Below are 20,354 nucleotides of genomic sequence, written 5' to 3' on the forward strand. Positions count from 1 at the left end.
CCCAGGGTTTTTTTTTTTTTTTTTTAATTAATTAATTAATTTATTTATTTATCTCAGAGAGAATGGGAGACAGAGAGCATGAGAGGGGGAGGATCAGAGGGAGAAGCAGACTCCCCACCGAGCAGGGGGTCCAATGCGGGACTCGATCCCGGGACTCCAGGATCATGACCTGAGCCGAAGGCAGTTGCTTAACCAACTGAGCCACCCAGGCGCCCCTTGCCCAGGGTTTGAGTGGCTTATAAATGGAATAATTTATTGTGTCTTTTTCCCCTTAATAATCATGTTTTTGTGATTCTTGCATGTTATACTTGGTTGTAGTTATCCTTTCAGTTCCTGCACTGTGTGACTATTCCACACTTTATTGAGCAATTTTCCTGTAATGGACAGGTGAGTTGCTTCCAGTGTGGGGCTATTGTGAAGAAGGCTGCCTGTGAACCTTCTAGCACCTGGTCTTTGGCTGAACGTTTAAGTGTGCAGTCCTGGGAGCACCTGGGTGGCTCAATCGTTAAGTGTCTGCCTTCGGCTCAGGTCATGATCCCAGGGTCCTGGGATCGAGCCCCGCATCGGGCTCCCTGCTCCGCGGGAAGCCTGCTTCTCCCTCTCCCACTCCCACTGCTTGTGTTTGTTCCCTCTCTTGCTGTGTCTCTGTCAAATAAATAAAATCTTTAAAAAAAAAAAAAAAAAGGAAGTGTGCAGTCCTGTAGATAGATACCCAGGAGTGGAATAAATGGGTCATAGTAATTAATCTGCTTCTGCCAAACCTAGGGTGTTAGTCAATTCAACCCGAGCTCTCGTAGAAGTATATTTTTACTCCTTTCTTCTTTTCACTAAAAGAAGTCACCATGGATTTTTTTTTTTTTTCCACGCCGGAACATTTAGACAAGCACAGAGCTCATGCTGTTTAACTGTTCCATGACATGACCTACTGTATAGTCTCAGGCCCTCTCTCTCTCTTCCTCTCCGCCGCCACCAAGTCTCTGGTGGTGCTGTCCATGATGTGCTGTCTGTCTATCTCTCAGCCCATCTCCCCAGCACCTGCATTGCACGAGGTGATGTAACACCACTGGCTGAGCCAAGCTGGTGGTGTCCCCACTCCCCCCACCTCCCCAGCCCCGCCCCCAGGACCCAGAGAAGCCTCAGGAAGGGAGGTCAGTACATGCGCCCCCCTCGAGGCCTGCAGGGATGGTTACTACCCCCAGTAACACCATCAACCACAAAGGAAAAGGCTTCTGAAGCAAACTACAAAAACTTACAAGGCATATGCATTTGATAATATTAGAATAAAGATTTCTCTCAATGAGGACACCATGGGACAAATAGATGAGATGACAGAGTGGGAACAGGGATTTACAAGATCTAAAATCAACGAGAAATTAATCTTTAGAAGGGTGACAGGCACGACTGCAAATCAGCAAGAAAAAGAGACAGCAATCCTGATAGAAACATGGGCCAAGAGTGTGAGCAAATGACCAGGAAACCCCAAGACTCTGACAGGTACCTGAGAGGATGCTGGACATTCTTGGTAACTGATCAAGGAAGTGCAAATTAAAACACCAGTGAGTCATCCCTTTGGTCTGGCAAAGGTTGGAAGTTGGAAAATGTCAGGTGGAGGTTGGGGATGTGGGGCCCTGGGAACTCTGATTCCCAAGGGCCACTTGGCACGACTTAGTCAAATTCACTTAGCTGCTGGGTGTGTGTACCTGGACATTCGCTCCCAGTCCCGTAAAGGGACATATAAGGATCCTTCTATGAGCTACAGAAGGCCTGGGTGTCACCCCAAGAGGAGAGTAGCCAGGAAGTCCTGCAAAGCCCCCACAAGCCCAGAACAGATGTCCATAGAGCAACACGGATAGGTCTTAAAACACATCATGATGACTGATCAAAAAAAAAAAAAGAAACGCTATTAATATCTTATGATATAATGCACAATGACACAGAATAATTTTGTTATACATAAATTCTAAGGAAAAATTTAATATTTAATATACAAGCGTGTATGATATATTGTATATGGATAAACATAGTTACATTGCATTGTGTGATTATATTAGCCTAAATATATAATTATATAATTATGCGTTATAAAATTCAAGAATATGATACAAACTCATGTGTTGTATATGACAGTTGTATCAATATATCAATATTTAAGTATATGACACATACCACCAACCTATTATACATTTGACATTTTTTAAGAAAAGATTTATTTATTTTAGATAGAGTGAGCGAGCGCAGGGAGGGGCAGAGGGAGAGAGAAACTTTAGCAGACTCCGCACTAAGTGCAGAGCCCGACATGGGGCTCCATCTCATGACCCTAAGATCATGACCTAAGCCGAAACCAAGAGCTAGAGGCTTAACGGACTGCACCACTCAGGTGCCCCTATACATTTAACTTTTTTATTTAATTTAAATTTTATTTTATTATTTTTTAAAGATTTTATTTATATATTTGACAGAGAGACACAGCGAGAGAGGGAACACAAGCAGGGGGAGAGGGAGAGGGAGAAGCAGGCTTCCCGCAGAGCAGGGAGCCCGATGCGGGGCTCGATCCCAGGACCCTGGGATCATGACCTGAGCCGAAGGCAGACGCTTAACCGACTGAGCCACCCAGGCACCCCTATACATTTAACATTTGATGTATAATTTTTTTTTTTAAGATTTTATTTATTTACTTGACAGAGAAAGACACAGCGAGAGAGGGAACACAAGCAGGGGGAGTGGGAGAGGGAGAAGCAGGCTTCCCGCGGAGCAGGGAGCCTGATGCGGGGCTCGATCCCAGGACCCCAGGATCATGACCTGAGCCAAAGGCAGACGCTTAACGACTGAGCCACCCAGGTGCCCCTGATGTATAATTTTATTGGACTGCAAGATATTGTTTTGTATAACTTAAGAGATACCATTACATGTTAATAATTTTAATATTATCAATAAGTTACCTGTATCAATAAGTTACCATATCATAGGCTCTAAAAGGTTTTCTCGTGACCCCTACCCCCAGCCCCATGTAGGGACTCTTCTAAATTAGCCCAACTGACAGATGAAGAAACTGAGGCCCAGAGGCACAAAGTTGTATGCCTGGCAGGAGTCCCAGGTATGTTTGGTGTCCTGCACTGGGCCTCCAAGCCTCACAGCGGCCTGTTTTAGGGAACTGCAGAGGCCGATTGTCCAAGCTCCACAGCCACACTCCCCAGAGCCGGTGGGGGACCCAGGGGAGCCAGTGTGCCTTCAGGCCATGGAGGGCCCTAAGCAAGAAAGCAAGAAGGAGCTGCTTACCCCTCTCAGGTCTCTCCTGTTGACAAAACCCATGGAGCTCATCTGCATAAAGGGGTGGCCCAGCTAGTGGCCTTCAGTGGCTCAGGCAGCCGCTGGGGAGAAGGAGGGTTAGAACTCTGGTGGTGGGGGGGCCGTGGGGGTGGGGAGGAAGGTGGCCCTTAGGAATGGGTTTTTGTTATAATTAGATTTTATTATATATCAAGACAATAAAGTGGAATGGGTAAGAACCCTAGCACTGGGTTCAGATCCTTTGCTCAGCCTCTGTGTGACCCCGGGCAAGTCACTCTACCTCACTGTCCTCAGCTTTCCTCATCTGTAAAGTGGGCACCATAAGTCTACTGATTTCATTCATTCTGGTCCTTAAAATTAAACATGGTAAGGACCATGCATTTTTATTTCCTCCTCTAAATAATGTGATAATAGCAGGATTGTCCTGACAACTAAATGAGATGCAGTAAAAATATCTTTGTTTGGGGCCTCAAATACAACAGGCACACAAAAGATGTCTACTATGGCTATTATTCCTGCCTCAAAAGATTTTATAATGATGATGATGATGATGATGATGATGTAAGCAACACTTAATAATAACATTTACTATGCACTGGTACTCTTTAAGTGCTGTAAATAAATTATCTCATTTAATCCTTGCAAAGGGCCTGTGAGGTAGGTATTATTAATTTCTCCTTACCAGTTGGGGAAACTGAGGCACAGAGCGGGGATGTGACTTGTCCAAGGACACATAAGGCAGTGGCAAGCCTGGGATTCAGATCCAGACTATCTGGCTCAGAGTCCTTGCTTTTAATCACTAAGTATGGTGCTTTTTAAATTCGGGAGACCTTGATGTGCATCCCAGCTCCACTGTATGGCATCAAGCAGAGGCTTCCCAGCTCAGAGCCTCAGTTTGCTCTCTGTGAAATGGGAGAATGACCCTCCTTACCCTAGAGGTGCAGAGGGGGCAGCTACCTTCCAGACGCTCCCCCTACAACCTCCCATGCCACCTACGCGTATCTCCGGCCAAGGTTTGGGGCCTGAGGGTGGGGCTCTGGTGAGGGGGCGTGGCCTTGGACGTCCTGGCCCAATGGGAACCGGGGGGGGGCAGGGACCTCCTCCCAGCTCTGTCCAGCAGGCGAATCCTCCTCGCAGTTCCATCTACCTCCCGGGTGCCCCAGAGGTCTCCGATCCCAGCCCACCCCCAGCCCACCCGCCCAGCCTGCAGCCCCCTCCTCCTATTCCCCGACCTCAGCCTGCGCCCCTCGGGCCTCGACATCATGGGTGACGGAGGAGAGGGTGAGGATGAGGTCCAGTTTCTGCGCACGGTGCGTATCTCTGTGTTAGGGGGTCTCTGGGGCTATCTCTCGGGTCCCTCTGAGTGTCTCCTTGTCTCCGGATGTCTCTGTACTGATCGCTGGTGGCCTTTGAGTCTCAGGGTCTATTCTTCTGTCCCTTTAGGTGACCGTCACTCTATCTTTCTCCTTTTTTGTCTCTCAGTCTCGCTCACCTTTCTCACCATAGAGAATTAGAAGACTTTGGGACTGCAGAATGGGGAGGGGGATTTTCGGCCACTCTCTCTTCTGACATTAGCTCTTTGTCCCAGAGAAGAGGGGTTAGCTGAAGGAGCACCCCCCTCCCACCACCCTGGAAGCCAGCACTTGGGGAAGGTGGTTCTAATTCCGGAGCTTAATTTAGCTGTTCTCCCTGCCCCCCGCCCCCACACACCACCTAGCCTACTTCTCTTTTGCTCCAGACTCTGACCTAATTTAAATTTTGGGAAAGGGGCTGGGGTGGTCTGGAGGACCTAACTTCTTTGAACTTCCAGCCCTTGAGGGTCTCCTGAGGGGACCCTCGGTTCTGGGTCTTCTTTCTTCCCTCCCCGCTTTTGGGTAGGAGGGCCAAATATGGCTGCTAAAGGTCTCTGGGTAGTGTCTCTCCCTATCCATCTCTTTGGGTTGTCTCTGTCTTGCTGTCTCTCCATCTCTGTCTCTCCCTGTCTCTGTCTTTGTTCTTTGGCTTTAGGCCTTCTGCATTTTGTTCTGCCTCCCTAGCTCTGTCTCTCCTGGCATCTCTGGTCCCCTACTGGGGGGCAGGGATGAGAATTGGAACAACAGGTGTCCCTCCCAGAATAGCCAGCTTTTCTGGGGCCTGGGCAGGGGACAGGGAGAGGGTGTGTGTGGCGGGGGGAGGGGCTGCCCAACTCAGAGTCCTTCCCACTTTTCCCTGCCAGTGGCTGAGTGTATGGGAGGGGATGTTCTCTCTTCTGGGCCAGGTCTGCTGACCCTGCGATAGCCCCTCCCCTCCTCCTCCCAGGCCCTGGGAAATGCTGACACAGCATTCCGGGGCCCCAGAATAGGACCCTGGTGAGCTGGGTCGGGTTTCCTGGGAGGGAGGAACAAACAGCTGGGGCTAGTAGGGCTAGAAGGATAGGGACAGCTGGTCATTCGGCCACAGGAGGAGGCCTAGCTTCACCCTAGACTCTTGCCCCAGCTCCAGCCCCTTAGCAGACACCATGGGATGGGCTCTCCCCTCCTCCTCGGCCCTAATAAGACCATGGCCATGGTATTAGCCTTGAGCAGCCGCTCTGCGTCAGGCGCCATGCCCAGGGCCTTGGTCTCCTGAGACATCTAATTATATCCTCGCCTACCCTATCTTCTGAGGTAGGGCCCTATCTTTATCTCCCTGGGAGATTTGAGGGAAACCAAGGCCTGAGTGGTAGAGTCACTTGCCCAAGGTCAAGGCCAGAAAGTGTCATCTCTGGATGCCCCTGGGACCCACCCAGTGGAGAACTGACCTCAGATTTGCCAGGTTAACCTGTGCTGGGGTCTACAGCTCTGGCCCTGGCATCTCTTGGCCCCAGACTAGGTCTGTTTTCCTGAACTTTATTGGAGGTGGTGTGGTATTTTTCTCACATTTTTTGGACCTCATCCCACCAGTCAGAAATACATTTTATCTTGCAACCCAGTGCATGCAAATACACACATATATTATTTTTTTTTAAAGATTTTATTTATTCATTTATTTGAGAGAGAGAGAGAGAGCACACGAGAGGGGGGAGGGTCAGGGGGAGAAGCAGACTCCCTGCTGAGCAGGGAGCCCGATGCGGGACTCGATCCCAGGACTCCAGGATCATGACCTGAGCCGAAGACAGTCGCTTAACCAACTGAGCCACCCAGGCGCCCACACACATATATTATTTTTAAAACCCAACTTTATTGAGGTATAATTGACATGCAATAAATTGTACCCATTTTAGGTGTCCTAGTTCAGTGAGTTTCGAAAAACTACACACACATGAAACCACCGTCATAAGCAAGACATAGAACATTTCCTTTACCCCAGAAAGTTCCCTCTTGCTCTTTGCAGTACTCACCCTGTCTGTCTGCTGTATATCACTGGTTTCCATTAGGCACTTGGAGGGTTTCATATGTAGTATATGCTCCTTTGCCTTGCTTCCTTTGCTCAGCCTATTTTTGACATTTATCCACATGGCATGTGTCAAGAGTTTATTTCTTTTTGTTGCCGAGTGGTACTGCACTGTGTCAATGTGCCACAATTTGTTTCTCAGTTCACCTGCTGATGGACATTTGGGTTGCTCCCAATTCGTGCGATTATAGACAAGTTGGGTGCATTCACACACATCTAGTTTTTCCTGGAAACAGGTTTCATAAAATGTAGGGAGCCCTGGGCGCCTGGGTGGCTCAGTTGGTTAAGCAGACTGCCTTCGGCTCAGGTCATGATCCTGGAGTCCTGGGATCGAGTCCCGCATCAGGTTACCTGCTCAGCAGGGAGTCTGCTTCTCCCTCTCCCGCTCCCCCCTCATGTGCTCTCTCTCTCAAATAAATAAATAAAATCTTTTAAAAAAAAATGTAGGGAGCCCTTAGAACAGGGGGGGCATGTTGCTATGTTCTGCTCTACTTCATTTCAGTTTTTAAGCATGGTGGCCATGCTCCCCCCCCGCCAAACGAATTCATTTCCGTTTGATGGGTGGTGACCTCTAGCCCTGCCTAGGTTGGGGTTGCTCAAAGCATGGCCCACGTCAGAGCCTCCTGGATGCTGGTAATGGTCAGGATTCCCCGCTCACCTCACCCCAGAGCCACTGACTCATGCCCTTGGTGTTGGGTGGGAAACTAAGGCAGCAAGGGACCTGCATTTGTAACCAGGTCACCTCCGTTCATGCTGCTGCAGGAGGAAGTTAGAGGATCTTGGTGTAGTGATTAGGCCTCCAGTCTCTGGCTGATATCCTGGTTGCCATTTGCTTGCTTCCTAACTTTGGGCAAGTGATTTGAAGTTTTCTCTCTGAGCCTCAGTTTCCTAATCTGGAAAATAGGGGCAAAAGTAGGTACCATAATGATTCAAGGGGCTCCCTGCAAACTCTCTCTGAGCTCATCTCCTCCCGCTTTCTCGCTCCTTCTGCCAACTGCCTCCTGCTATTCCTCAGCACCCACGTTGGCTCCCTCCAGCCACAGGCCTCGGCACAGGCTGCCCGGCTTCCAGAATGTTCTTCCCCCAGAGATGAGCAGGCCGGATCCCTTTCTTGTTAGTCAGACAAAGCACAGCTCAAATGTCACCTCCTTGGAGAGGCTGCCACTTCACCCCCTCACTGATGTCATCCCTACCCCTAAAGCCACTCTATTACATCAGCCTGGGTTGTTTCATAATACTGGTCACTGACGTGAAAATTATGAACCTATCCCTTTGCGTATTGTGAGTGTCCCCCACGAGGATGGCAGCCCCATGAGGACAGGGACTTTGCTTTATTCGCTGCTCTATATCTGGTGCCTAGATCAGAGCCTGGCTGCAGCTGTTACCCAATAGCTATCCGCCGAAGGAACGTAAAGCCCTGAGCGTAAAGCCGGGCAGACAGTAAGTGCTTAATACATGCAAGCTGTCTAACCCTCTGAACACACAAGTGCCCTGCATGTGCCGGGAGGTCGGGGTTGGAGGTTACAGAGCAGATCAGACCTCTCCTTCTTCCCTGGCTGAGCAACCGATGGGGGGCTGCCCGTGTGCTCAGGAGCCAGGGACTGGAGCGAGTTTGTGTGATATGCTGGATGGAGGGGCTGGAGGCTGTGGGACCTCAGGCGGGACACCGAACTTCCTTGAGCCTGTTTTCTCAGCTGTGGAAGGAAATAACCACTGCCTTACTCAATGGTTAAGAGCTGAGGTCTCTATCACTTCTGACTGATGTCAAAGTGTTGGGCATTCCCCCGTGCACACGTATATTAGTTATAACTGTAGATAGGGGCTACTTTACTAATGTATGAAGAGGTGGTCTACTGTTCTAAGAGTGTGGCATATAGAGCCACGGCGTGGGGATCAAATCCCAGCTCAGCTGCAGGACAGCTGTGTGACCTCAGGCAGCTTACTTGACCTCTCTGGGTCTCAGTTTCCACAGGTTCACATCATAGAACTTAACGTCAGAGGATTCAGTAGTGAGTTCATACGTGTTAAGTTCTTGGAATGGGACCCGGCACATAGAAAATACCTTATTTCACTTAAAATTTTAGCTTATAACCTGGAAATCATTTCCAGCTTAGAGCAGAGTTGCAAGGTTACTTCGAAGAACTCCCGCGTGGCCGTAAGTCATTTCCCCCACTTGTTAAGATTTGGCACATTTGCTTTATCTCTCTCCCCTGCCCTCCCTCTGTGCACATTTCCCCCCTCAACTGTTTGAGGGTAAGCTGTGGACATGATACTTAAGTCCTAAAACACTTCAGTGTCTGTTTCCAAAGGAACAAGGGCAGTCTCCTCTTACAAAACCACAGGACAGTCATCAACCTCAGGGAATGTAGCCTTGCTCGGATGCCATTATCTGTCACGGTCCTGGTCCGTCTTTCACCAGCGGTCACCAAGAAGGAGTCCCTTGTGGCCTGTCCAGGATCCAGCCTGGGCCCCGGCATTGCATTCAAGTGTCATTAGAAAGCACTCCTTGGGGTGACTCTTGGTATCAGTTCAGGTCTTGATCTTAGGATCGTGTGTTTGAGCCCCGCGTTGGGCTCCGTGCCAGGTTTGGAGCCTACTTAAATTAAAAAAAAAAAGAAAGAAAGAAAGAAAAAGAAAAAGAGAGAAAGCACTCCTTAATTGATAGCTTTTACTGAAACAATACACAAAAGAGAAATTAGAGAAGGCTGAGCTTAAAAGCCATTGAAATTGGGGGGTTTATAGTTTCCACCTCCAGTGGCTCACCTTGCGGACCCCACTGGAGCCAGTAGGACTGGGGTTCAAATCCCAGCTCCTCCCCTTAACGGCTGTGTGGCCTTGGACAAGCTATGCCCCCTCCTTGAGCCTCAGTTTCCCCATTTGAAAATGGGGATGACTCTAGCTTCTGTCCCATGGGATGTTAAAAGTATGTGGAGCCCTCAGCATGGGCCCCCATGTGACACTTTGTGAGCTGGTATTAGTCGCCGTCTCTTTCGTGAGAAGGGTAGGGTGACGGTCTGCAGTGTCTGCGGGAGCCCTGACCCCGTGGTCTGCCCACAGGATGACGAAGTGGTCCTTCAGTGCAGTGCCACCGTGCTCAAGGAGCAGCTCAAGCTCTGCCTGGCCGCCGAGGGCTTTGGCAACCGCCTCTGCTTCCTGGAGCCCACCAGCAATGCCCAGGTCAGTGTGGGAGTGTGGGGGGGTCTGAAGGGGCAGAGTCTAGGGTCCAAAGAAGAGGGGTCTGGGTCTGAAGAGGGGGTGCTGATGGGAGAGCAAACAGAGAGGGGCTAAGAAGGAAAAGGGGGCTGGAGGTCCGAGACAGGGAGTGGAGGTCTGAGAAGGGAGAGCAGGGGACCTGGGCAGGGGGAGTCTGAGGGGATGGAGGATCTTGAGTTCAAAGAAGAGGGGATCTGGAGGCGGCTGCTGATGGGAGACAAAATGGGGACTTGAAAAGAAAAGGGGGCTAGAGGTCTGAGGTAGGTAGGGGTGGAGGTCTTCGGAGGAAGGGGCAGAGGCTCAGGAGTCTCAGGAGGCAGGTGTTTAAGGGGGCAGAGGGCCTTGGATCCAAAGCAAAAGGGCCTGCAGGATTGGGGGATGCTAGCAGGATAGGGGGTTGCTGACTGAGGAGGGAGTTAGAAGCTGAGAGTGGAGGGAGCCCAGGTCTGAGGGTGAGGTGGACTCAGGGTCTGAGAGTGGAGGTGACCTGGGGGCTGGGAAAGGGAGGGGACATGGAGTCAGGTGGTGGAGGAGGCCGAGGGTCTGAGGGAGTCAGAGAGTCTTGGGTCCAAGGGGGAGGATGCTCCGGAGTCTGAGGTGACTGGGTGGGAGACTGAGGAGGAAGGCACAAGGTTGGACCCTGCTGTGATTTGGAAGCAGTGTTCAGTGTCTGAGGGAGGAGGCAGGAATTGGGGCTCTCTGATGGTGATTGCAGGGGTGGGGCTTCCTGGGGGGTTGCAGAGGTTTGGGCTATCTGCAGGGGAAGGCATGGCGTTGGAGCAGGTGCAGGAGAGGGCTGAGGCTTGCTCTGAGATTAGGTGGGCTGTGGGGTACTCAGGCGGGGAGGGTGGTGTGGAAGCTTCTGTGAGGTTCGGGTGGGGTTTAGGTGTTCGAGGGAGGAGGCATGTTTCCTGTGATGTTGGTATAGATTCAGGGTATCTGAAGGGGAGGCAGAGTGCAGGGGCTTCTTGGGGGATTGGGGTCAGGTCTGGGTCCGTAAGGGGTGTGGGTATTTAGACCAGCGCTCAGGGGCCTTCAGGCACCCCCCTCACATCTTCCCACCCCCAGAATGTGCCCCCCGATCTGGCCATCTGTTGCTTCGTCCTGGAGCAGTCCCTGTCGGTCCGAGCCCTGCAGGAAATGCTGGCCAATACCGTGGAGGCTGGCGTGGAGGTGAGGCTCCCGGCCCAGGCGGGGGCAGGGCCAGGGCTGGGTGGGAAAACCTGGGGCTTGTTCACCATCTGCTCTTCTTCCTCTCTCCACCCCGCCCCCCACAGGCCCTCAATTTGGATAAGTGGGTAGGTCTGGCCTTGGGTGTCACCTTGTCCTTCCCACCTCTCCTGACCCCAGGCCCGCCTCTTGGGCGCACATCCTGCACACAGGGGCTGGGGGCCTCCCCCACCCCAGTTGTCAGGGGCTGTGGAGTCCACACAGGCCAGGCAGGAAGGAAGGAAGGGCGTGGGGGCTTCTGAGCCCCCATGCCCCCGCCTGCTCCTTTCTTCTTTTTCCCATCCTTTCCTCCGACCCTGATCCCAGCTCTTCTCTGCATGGGACCTCCCCTCTCGCCTCCCCCTGTTCCAAGTGTGGGTCCCCTCCACTCTAGGAGTAGGTCGGCCATGTGATCATGGGGCCCCATCACATGGCCCCCTCAGAGCATGGGCATGTGAGAGCCAGGATGGGAGGCATGATGCCATCGAGAGACTGGGTGGCCCCCTCCCCCAAGGAGGGGCAGAGTCTCCTTGTGCTTGGGGGGGGGGGTGCGTGGCAGCACAGGGCGGGTCCCTGTGGGGAGGTTCAAAGATTTAACGACTGGTAGGACCACGCTGGTGCATACCGGCTGCCACTCAGCTGCGTTAGGACAGGTGACAGCAAAAGGGGCCCAGGCCCATGGTATATGAGGTATTGGGGCTTCCCTGGGAGTCCCCAGGCAACTGGAACAGGGGTTCAGCCTCCCTGAGGGATTCTGGGGCCTGGTTAACAAGATGAAGGGGGCAGGCAGGACAGAGTGGGCTTTGGGAAATATAAAACGTCCTATCCACAGGCTTCTCAGAGACACAGCCCCTACTTCCATGAATGGGGGAACTGAGGCGAAGAATCTGTTGAGGGTCTGAGCTAAGGCTTCCTCGTGTCCAGGCCTGAGCATGCTACTTTATGGGGGGCATACTGCCACCTGGGATAGGCCAGATGCCCTGGGGGCTTCTGTGCTCACTCTGTGCCCTCTCTCCCGCATCGTCCCCCCGCAGTCGTCCCAGGGCGGGGGCCACAGGACGCTCCTGTACGGCCATGCCATCCTGCTCCGGCACACACACAGTGGCATGGTGAGTGCCCGAGCGAGGGCGCGTGGGCAGGGGCAGGGGACGCGGGGCCCGCCGGAGGAGGCTGACTCCCCTCTACAACCCTAGTACTTGAGCTGCCTTACCACCTCCCGCTCCATGACTGACAAGCTGGCCTTCGACGTGGGACTGCAGGAAGATGCCACAGGTGCGGCGCTGGAGGGGGGACGGTGGGGATGGGGAGACTCCAGGCAGGGGCCGGGCTGCAGGAGGTGCAGGACTGGGGGGGCAGGGATGCGGGGACAAGGGCAACTTGGGCCAGCATGGGGGAACCCTAGGCAGAGGGTCTGAGGGCAGGAATGGAGGACGTGAGGCAAAGAGTAGGTACTAGGAGATGATAGGAGGATTTGGGACAGAGGGCTGGGGAGGCTCTGTGGCTGGGAAGCCCTTGGGGAAGGGCATTCTGGGTAGCTCTCATTCTGACAGCTTGCCCCCCACCCCAGGAGAGGCCTGTTGGTGGACGATGCACCCGGCCTCCAAGCAGAGGTCGGAGGGAGAGAAGGTCCGCGTTGGGGATGACCTCATCCTTGTTAGTGTCTCCTCAGAGCGCTACCTGGTGAGCAATCCCACCCCCAGCCCAGCTACTGCTGCCCCAGGGCTGAGGGGCCCCCCCGGGACCGCCCACCTCCTCATCCTCCGTTTGTGGGCTCTCTGGCCACCACGTCCCGACTCCCGATTCCAAGTTTCCTGACCTCTGGCGTCCACTTCTGGTCTTTGGTGCCCCATGCCCCAGTTGGATCTTGGTTTCCTGATCTGTGATCTCTGATTTTCTGTCTCCTGTCTGCCGCTTTCCCGGCTTCCGCCTTTGGTTTCTGGCCTCTGACTCTGGAACTGTTGCTCACCCCACCATCGTCTCTGACTGCCACATCCTGGCTGCACCCAGCACCTGTCCACGGCCAGTGGGGAGCTCCAGGTTGACGCCTCCTTCATGCAGACACTGTGGAACATGAACCCCATCTGCTCTGGCTGCGAAGAGGGTGAGGGTCCCAGACCTCATGCCCCTAGATTAAGACCCCCAAAACAGACTTCCCACATTACCCCTCAAACATGTCCATACTGAGCCTTGGAACCTCAGACCCCAAACCTAGATCTCCAAATTATGACCCTCATACTTAGATGTCCAACTGACCCCAAATCCAGAACGCTGGAGCTCAGACCCCAAACCCCAAACTCAGTATCAGCCACCCGAATCCAGACCCCAAAGCTCACATGCCAAACTCAGGCACTGGAGGTCAGTCAGACCCTTAAACTCAGATCCAAAGCTGAAAATATCACATTTGGAGCTTATCCTTCAGACGCCCAAGCCTCAGATGACAAGCACAGATGGAGACCTCAGCTCCCCACACTCAGACCCCCAAATTCAAACCCAGATACCCAAATACTCAAACCAACACCTCTAATTCAGACCCCAAACCTCAGTCAACTGACCTCAGACTTCCAAGTTTTAACCTCAAATATCTAAAATCATCTTCCAAATTCAGACCCTCATGCTAGGACCCCACAGCATGACCCCAAAACTTTGACCCCAACTCTCACACCCAAACCTCAACCCAAGCTGAGACTCAGACCACAGATCCTGAAACTCAGGCCTTAATCTGAAACGCACCAGCTTCTGACTCCAAAGCCCAGATCTAACTTCAGACCCCAAACCTCAGATACCAGCCTTGGACCTCCAAAATCAACACTCAAAGTCCAGACCCTAGCCTCAGACTCAACCATCACACCTCTAACCCCAGACCCCAAATCAAGCCTTGGAACTCAGAGCCCAGTATCTGGGAACATGAGACTCAAACCTCTGATCCCAACCTCAAAAATCCAAACTCAGACCCACAAACCCCCCAATGTCAGCCCTGTACACTCAGACCCCCAAACTTAGATTCCCCACCTTAGACCCTAAATCTCATACCCCCACTTCAGACCTCAAACTTAGCCCAAATCTCAGACTGCATGGCAGTCTGATTTCAGAGATCCTGAAACTCAGATCTCTAACTGCAGACCCCCCCAAACCCAGTCCCAGTCTCCCACAGGGGAAAAGCAGGACCCCTGGACTCCACTTTGGCTCCCGGGCCCCTCCAGGTCTCCAGCCTCGCAGTGACCTCTTTCCCTTGCTCCTCTGCAGGCTATGTGACCGGGGGCCATGTCCTCCGCCTCTTTCATGGACACATGGATGAATGTCTGACCATTTCCCCCGCTGACAGTGAGGACCAGCGCAGGTCTGGGATGGGGACAAGAGGCCCTGGGGTGTTGGGGCAGGAGGGGGGAACACAGAGGTAGGCCAGGGGGGATAGCACCCTGTGGGTGGGGTTGGGGATCACATTCTGGGGGGCTGGTGACTGAACCCCTGACCTCACTCTCTCTCGTGCCCCCAGACTTGTCCACTACGAGGGGGGAGCTGTGTGCACCCACGCCCGCTCCCTCTGGAGACTGGAGCCACTGAGAATCAGGTGGGGGGTTTGGGGCTGAGAGCTCCTGGGGGGCCTGGGAGGGGAGAGAGGGTCTTGAAGGTCTGAGAAGGAAACTGGAGTGTTGTGAGGGAAAATCTGAGGAGCCCGAGAAGGTGAGGAGGGTCTTCAGGGTCCTCGAATCCTGGAGGAAAAGGACTTAGGGGAGGGTGGGCATTCCTGAGGAAGAGATTGGGGGTCCCCAGTAAAAATGCGAGGAGACGCCCCGCCCCCCCGCAGGAAGACTGGGGGCTTGATGAGGTTTGGACCAAGACTGTGGTGTCCACGGGAGGGCTGGGGGAGTCCTCTGACCCTCCATGCCCCCACCCTTCGCAGCTGGAGTGGAAGCCACCTGCGCTGGGGCCAGCCACTCCGTATCAGGCATGTCACCACGGGGAGGTACCTGGCGCTCACCGAGGACCAGGGCCTGGTGGTGGTTGATGCCAGCAAGGCCCACACCAAGGCCACCTCCTTCTGCTTCCGCATCTCCAAGGTTGGTGGGGCCAGGGTGCCCTCCCTCACTTGGAGCCCCGAATCTGGCCCCATCCCCCACTCCACAGGCTCTTGGGCGGTGGGGGGGGCTCCCTGATTAAATGCACAGGCAGAGGAGGCGGACCTCTGTCCCTTGCCCCTGCAGGAGAAGCTGGATACGGCCCCCAAGAGGGATGTGGACGGCATGGGTCCCCCTGAGATCAAGTATGGGGAGTCACTGTGCTTCGTGCAGCATGTGACCTCGGGCCTGTGGCTCACCTACGCCGCCCCAGACCCCAAGGCCCTGCGGCTTGGTGTGCTCAAGAAGAAGGTGGGTGCCTGGCGAGGGGAAGGGGTGGGGGTGTCGGCAGGGGCGCAGGAAGGGGACTGGGCGGTGGTCATGCTTGAGCCTTTGGGAGTTTGAGGGCAGGACTGAGAGAGAAACTGAGATTGAGAGAGACAGGAAAGAAGAAAGAGGGATAGACGGAGAGAGAGGCGGAGAAGGAGAGAGATACAGAGACAGAGAAAGGCAGAGACAAAAAGACATGGAAACAGGGACGTGTACGTGGTTCAGTCGGTTAAGCATCTGCCTTTGGCTCAGGTCATGATCCCAGGGTCCTGGGATCAAGACCTGCTTCGGGCTCCCTGCTCAGCAGGGTGTCTGCTTCTCCCTCTTCCTCTGTGTGCACGCTCTCTCTCTCCAATAAATAAATAAATCTTAAAAAAAAAAAAAGACATGGAAACAGAAAAACAGAGAAAGACAAAGACAGAGAAGGAGAGATGGAAAAGATAGAGAGAGACAGAGACAGTGACAAACAGACCAAGAATAACATTTGGCAAATTATTGAGTACCCCAGTTGTTCTGGATGTGTGTGTGGAAAAGTAGGTGAGACATGGTGAATAAACTGAGACATGGTGAATAAACTGCCTTTAGTGAAGTACATAGCCACTCTGGAACGAGGGCACAGCATGTGCAAAGGCCCTGAGATTGGAATGAGATTGGTTTGTTGCAGTACCAGAAAGAAGATCCAGTTTGGCTGGAGCACAGAGATTGAGGGATGAGTCTTAGAAGATAAGGACAGGGAAGAGATGCGAGCCAAACATGTGGGGTCTTGTGGGCCATGGGGAGGGTCCCAGGTTTTACCCTTAGTGAGATGGAGCCCCAAGAGCGTTTTGGGCAGGCCAGCAAGGTGACCTGACTCAGGTTCACGTGGTTCCTTAGCTGCTTGTAGGGTGGGGGTGAGGAGCAGAGCTGGAGTAGGGAGCCCAGGGAGGCGACTGTTGATATGGTCAGGTGGGACAAAACAGTGGCAGGACCAGGGTGGGGACCGTGGAGTAGGGAAGGTGGCAGATTCTGGTTGTATTCTGAGGGTGGAGCCAACAGGATTTTCTGACAGACTGGATATCGAGGTGAGAGGGACAGGGGTTGAGGATGATGCCATGATTTTTGCCCTGAGCAACTGGAAGGATGGAAGTGCCATTAACTGAGTCGGGGACAGTCAAGTGTCCGCTCAGGATGACAGGGATCCAGGGTCTAGAACAGAGCCCCTCGATAAAGAGTGAATGAATTAGAAGAGTAGGGAGACACCCGTTTGCAGAAAACGAGGCTTGTAGTCGGATACCTGATGGGAGGATGTAGAGACAGGCCCAAAGGGAACTGTGGGAGCTGTCAGCAGTGGTGGTATTCACAGCCGGTGGGACTGGATGGGGCCCTGGCGAGGTCGGCTCAGACGAAAGCTGGAAGCCGAGATGGTCTCATCTTACGGAAAGGTGGTCAGGCACTCAGTCTGGGATATGTTAAGTTAGGGGGTGCCGTTAGAGCTTTCTGGTGGGAGAATGTTAAGTCAGTAGTAGGTACAGGTGGAGAGGGTCTGGCCTGGAGATAGACAAGACAGAGTAAGAGAGAGGCAAACACGGAGTCAAAGGGGGATACAGACAGAGAGAAAGGAAGAGACAGAGACAGAGAGAGACAGAGACTGAGACAGAGGAGAGGCAGAGAGAGAGGGGGGAAGAAGAGAGAGAATGGAAGAGTCAGGTGAAGAGGGATAGAAGGCGGTGTCCTGCAGAGAGACTCAGTGGAGGACAGGGGGCAGCTCTGGGGCTAGTCTGGATGGAGGTCTGTGGGCATCGCCGTTGGTGGCCCAGCCCACTCCTGACCTTTCTGTCCTCCCACTGCCAGGCCATGCTGCACCAGGAAGGCCACATGGACGACACGTTGTCACTGACCCGCTGCCAGCAGGAGGAGTCCCAGGCTGCCCGCATGATTTACAGCACTGCTGGCCTGTACAACCAGTTCATCAAGTGAGCCACCTGCCCGCTCTGCACCCCCGGTGCCAGGCCCCACCTTGACCCCCAAGCTCCTGGTAGTCATACACCTGACCCCTTTAATCTCTACCGCTGACTTCCACACCCCTAACATGCACAGGATCCCTAACCTCTAAGCCTCTGACCTCTATACACTTGACCCCTAATCTGACCTTGATAACCATGATTTTGACCTCACATCCCTGATCACCGCTGACACGCAGACCCTTGATCCTGGAGCTCCCCAGCCTAACACCTGCTTCCACGACCCCCTGTGCTTACACAGGCGTGAGTCCCAGTCCTGGCCCTGTCCTTGGCCACTGTGTGACCTCAGGCCAATGTCAGTCGCAGTCTCCCCCTCTGTGAAACAGGTGTGTCCATGAGAGTTCTCCGGGGGCCAGGGGGTAGGACTCGCGAGCGCCGCAGGATAGCGCTCGGGGCTCATTGCTGACAAGTGCGCCGTCCCCACAGGGGCCTGGACAGCTTCAGCGGGAAGCCGCGGGGCTCGGGACCGCCAGCTGGCACAGCGCTGCCCATCGAGGGTGTCATCCTGAGCCTGCAGGACCTCATCGGCTACTTCGAGCCGCCCTCCGAGGAGCTGCAGCACGAGGAGAAGCAGAGCAAGCTGCGCAGCCTGCGCAACCGCCAGAGCCTCTTCCAGGAGGAGGTGAGGTCGCGGCGGGGGGCGGGGCCCGTGGACGCGGGTGGGCGGAGCCTGAGGGAGGGGCGGTGCCGCGGCGCCGGGCGGGGCGGAGCCTGAGGGACCGGGGAAGTACGTAGTGGTCTGAGAGCCTGCGGGGCGGGTCGCAGGCCGCGGGGACAAGCGAGGGGGCGGGGCCTTGAGGAGGGGCGGGGATTTGGGTTGGTGGGCGGAGCCTTGAGGGAGGGGCAGGGCGTTTGGCAGAGCAGGGGCGGTGCCTGTGAGAGCGAGACGCAACCAGAACGCAGGGGGCGGGGCGGGCCTTGCTCCTTCACCCGGGGAGGGGGGCGGGGCCTAAGTGAAGCCTTGTGCAGAGAGGCTAGGCCTGCGGAGGCTGTCAGGACCGGAAGAAGTCAGAGGATGAGGCTGTGGGAGTCAGGAGGCTGTGTCTGTGGGGGCTCGGCCTGCAGTTGGGGGCACCGAACCAGAGTGGAGCATGGGGGTAGGGGCAGGGCCAGAGGTGGTTCTTTGAGCATCAGTGACCTCAGTGCAGGGAGGGTCCTCAGTTGCAGTCAGGGGCTGGGGGTCCGTGTGTTTCGAGAGCACGAAGGGAAGAGATGTGGAGGGGCCTCCGTTCAGCACCGGGTCTGAGTGAGGGGGACCGAGCCGGGTGGGAGGAGGGGACTGGACAAAGGTCTGATGGCTCCACAGGGTGATGGGGGAGCATGTTCACTTAAATGCTAACGACCTGGCCCTTCTCCCGTCCAGGGACTCCCAGTCTGATCCAGAAATGATAATAGTAACAATAACAAAACTTATGGAGTGGAATTAGTATATGCCAAGCCTGGTGCTAGCACAGAGCGGGTGCTCATATAAGTGTTAGTGGTTATTATTACTTTGAATTTAGGCTTTATTATGTGCTAAGGGTGCCATATGCATGACATCCTCCTGATAACCCCCTGGGAGTTGTAATTCCCATATTACGAATGGGTCACTGAAGCTCTGAGAGACGAGATAACAGCCGTCTACCCTGTGGTGGTTTTCTTTTGTTGATTTCGTCGTTTCAAGGGGCCCCCAAGTTTAGCGCTGGAGTGCTGCCTAGTGTTCCTGAGCGCAAGACGCTGTGATGTGCCTTACAGAGAAAATAAATGTTACATAAGCTTCATTTAGGCATGAGTTATAATGCTGTTGGCCATGAATTTAATGTAATGAATCAACAATATGTATTAAACCAGTGTCTTTAAACAGACACATATAAAGCAAGAGGATGTATTGATCGTTTGACAAAAATGTTGTGACTCAGCGAAAAACTCCCTGTTTGGTTCAGTATTTGCTAACTGTTCATGGTGATTTTATTTTATTTTTTTTTTTTAAAGATTTTTTTTTATTTATTTGAGAGAGAGAATGAGAGAGAGAGAGCACATGAGAGGGGGGAGGGTCAGAGGGAGAAGCAGACTCCCCACTGAGCAGGGAGCCCGATGCGGGACTCGATCCCGGGACTCCAGGATCATGCATGACCTGAGCCGAAGGCAGTCGCTTAACCAACTGAGCCACCCAGGCGCCCTGTTCATGGTGATTTTAAAGAACCTAACTAGCACGAATAACAAGAACTGACTGTATATGTTTTATATGCCTTTCTGTATGTCTGTTATAATTCACGATAAAAGAAGACAAAGATGAAAATGTAAAATGTGAAAAAATCTCTCTGATGGTTGGTGTGGAGAGTGAGCTGGGTCACACAGGACCCGAGTGGGGTGCTTGGAAGTGGGTGGGATGGAAAGACAACTTCAGGAAGGAAAAGCACAAAGTCAGTCCTGATGTTAATAAGGATGTATTATGTTGGGGACAGCGGCAGAGAGGACAAGGACAGATGTGGGGAGCTGAGGAGGAGAGGAGGGTGATGGGAGTGGAGGGGAATATGGAGCTAAGGGCGTTGGATCTGGGGACATAATCACTGGTTGTTGAAGTCAGATGAATTTACAAATCCAAGAAAAGCAAGGAAGGGAGGGCCTGGGACACCCGCAGTGACCCACCCTGTTTCCCCGCGCCCCAGGGGATGCTCTCCTTGGTCCTGAACTGCATTGACCGCCTAAATGTCTACACCACTGCTGCCCACTTTGCCGAATTTGCAGGGGAGGAGGCAGCCGAGTCTTGGAAAGAGATTGTGAACCTGCTCTATGAACTCCTGGGTAAGGGGCCCAGGCCTGATTTCCCCTAGTGCCCCCAGGTTCTCAGTCCCATTGGGTCTGACCCCTC

General features: G+C 53.5%; 1 protein-coding gene across 9 annotated transcripts in view; it reads left to right on the forward strand.

The window, feature by feature from the left end:
- Window positions 1-4,465: 4,465 nt before the first annotated feature.
- RYR1 (ryanodine receptor 1) overlaps window positions 4,466-20,354 on the forward strand; it is a 108,429-nt gene continuing 92,540 nt past the window's right edge. For 6 of the 9 annotated variants that reach the window (XM_081806839.1, XM_081806840.1, XM_081806843.1 and 3 more), the window contains exons 1-14: window positions 4,467-4,595; window positions 9,754-9,873; window positions 10,978-11,082; window positions 12,153-12,227; window positions 12,312-12,390; window positions 12,686-12,798; window positions 13,126-13,219; window positions 14,362-14,455; window positions 14,612-14,686; window positions 15,020-15,176; window positions 15,321-15,485; window positions 17,334-17,455; window positions 17,930-18,125; window positions 20,152-20,287. In XM_081806839.1, coding sequence (XP_081662965.1) covers window positions 4,548-4,595; window positions 9,754-9,873; window positions 10,978-11,082; window positions 12,153-12,227; window positions 12,312-12,390; window positions 12,686-12,798; window positions 13,126-13,219; window positions 14,362-14,455; window positions 14,612-14,686; window positions 15,020-15,176; window positions 15,321-15,485; window positions 17,334-17,455; window positions 17,930-18,125; window positions 20,152-20,287 — 1,579 coding nt within the window. In that variant the 5' untranslated portion in view covers window positions 4,467-4,547. Of the gene's footprint in view, window positions 4,596-9,753; window positions 9,874-10,977; window positions 11,083-12,152; window positions 12,228-12,311; window positions 12,391-12,685; window positions 12,799-13,125; window positions 13,220-14,361; window positions 14,456-14,611; window positions 14,687-15,019; window positions 15,177-15,320; window positions 15,486-17,333; window positions 17,456-17,929; window positions 18,126-20,151; window positions 20,288-20,354 lie in introns of all 9 variants that reach the window. The other 3 variants (XM_081806844.1, XM_081806847.1, XM_081806846.1) reach the window with 2 other exon arrangements.

Source organism: Leptonychotes weddellii, chromosome 16 (genome assembly GCF_054177405.1).
Source record: "Leptonychotes weddellii isolate Sample4059 chromosome 16, ASM5417740v2, whole genome shotgun sequence".
Taxonomy (NCBI): domain Eukaryota; kingdom Metazoa; phylum Chordata; class Mammalia; order Carnivora; family Phocidae; genus Leptonychotes; species Leptonychotes weddellii.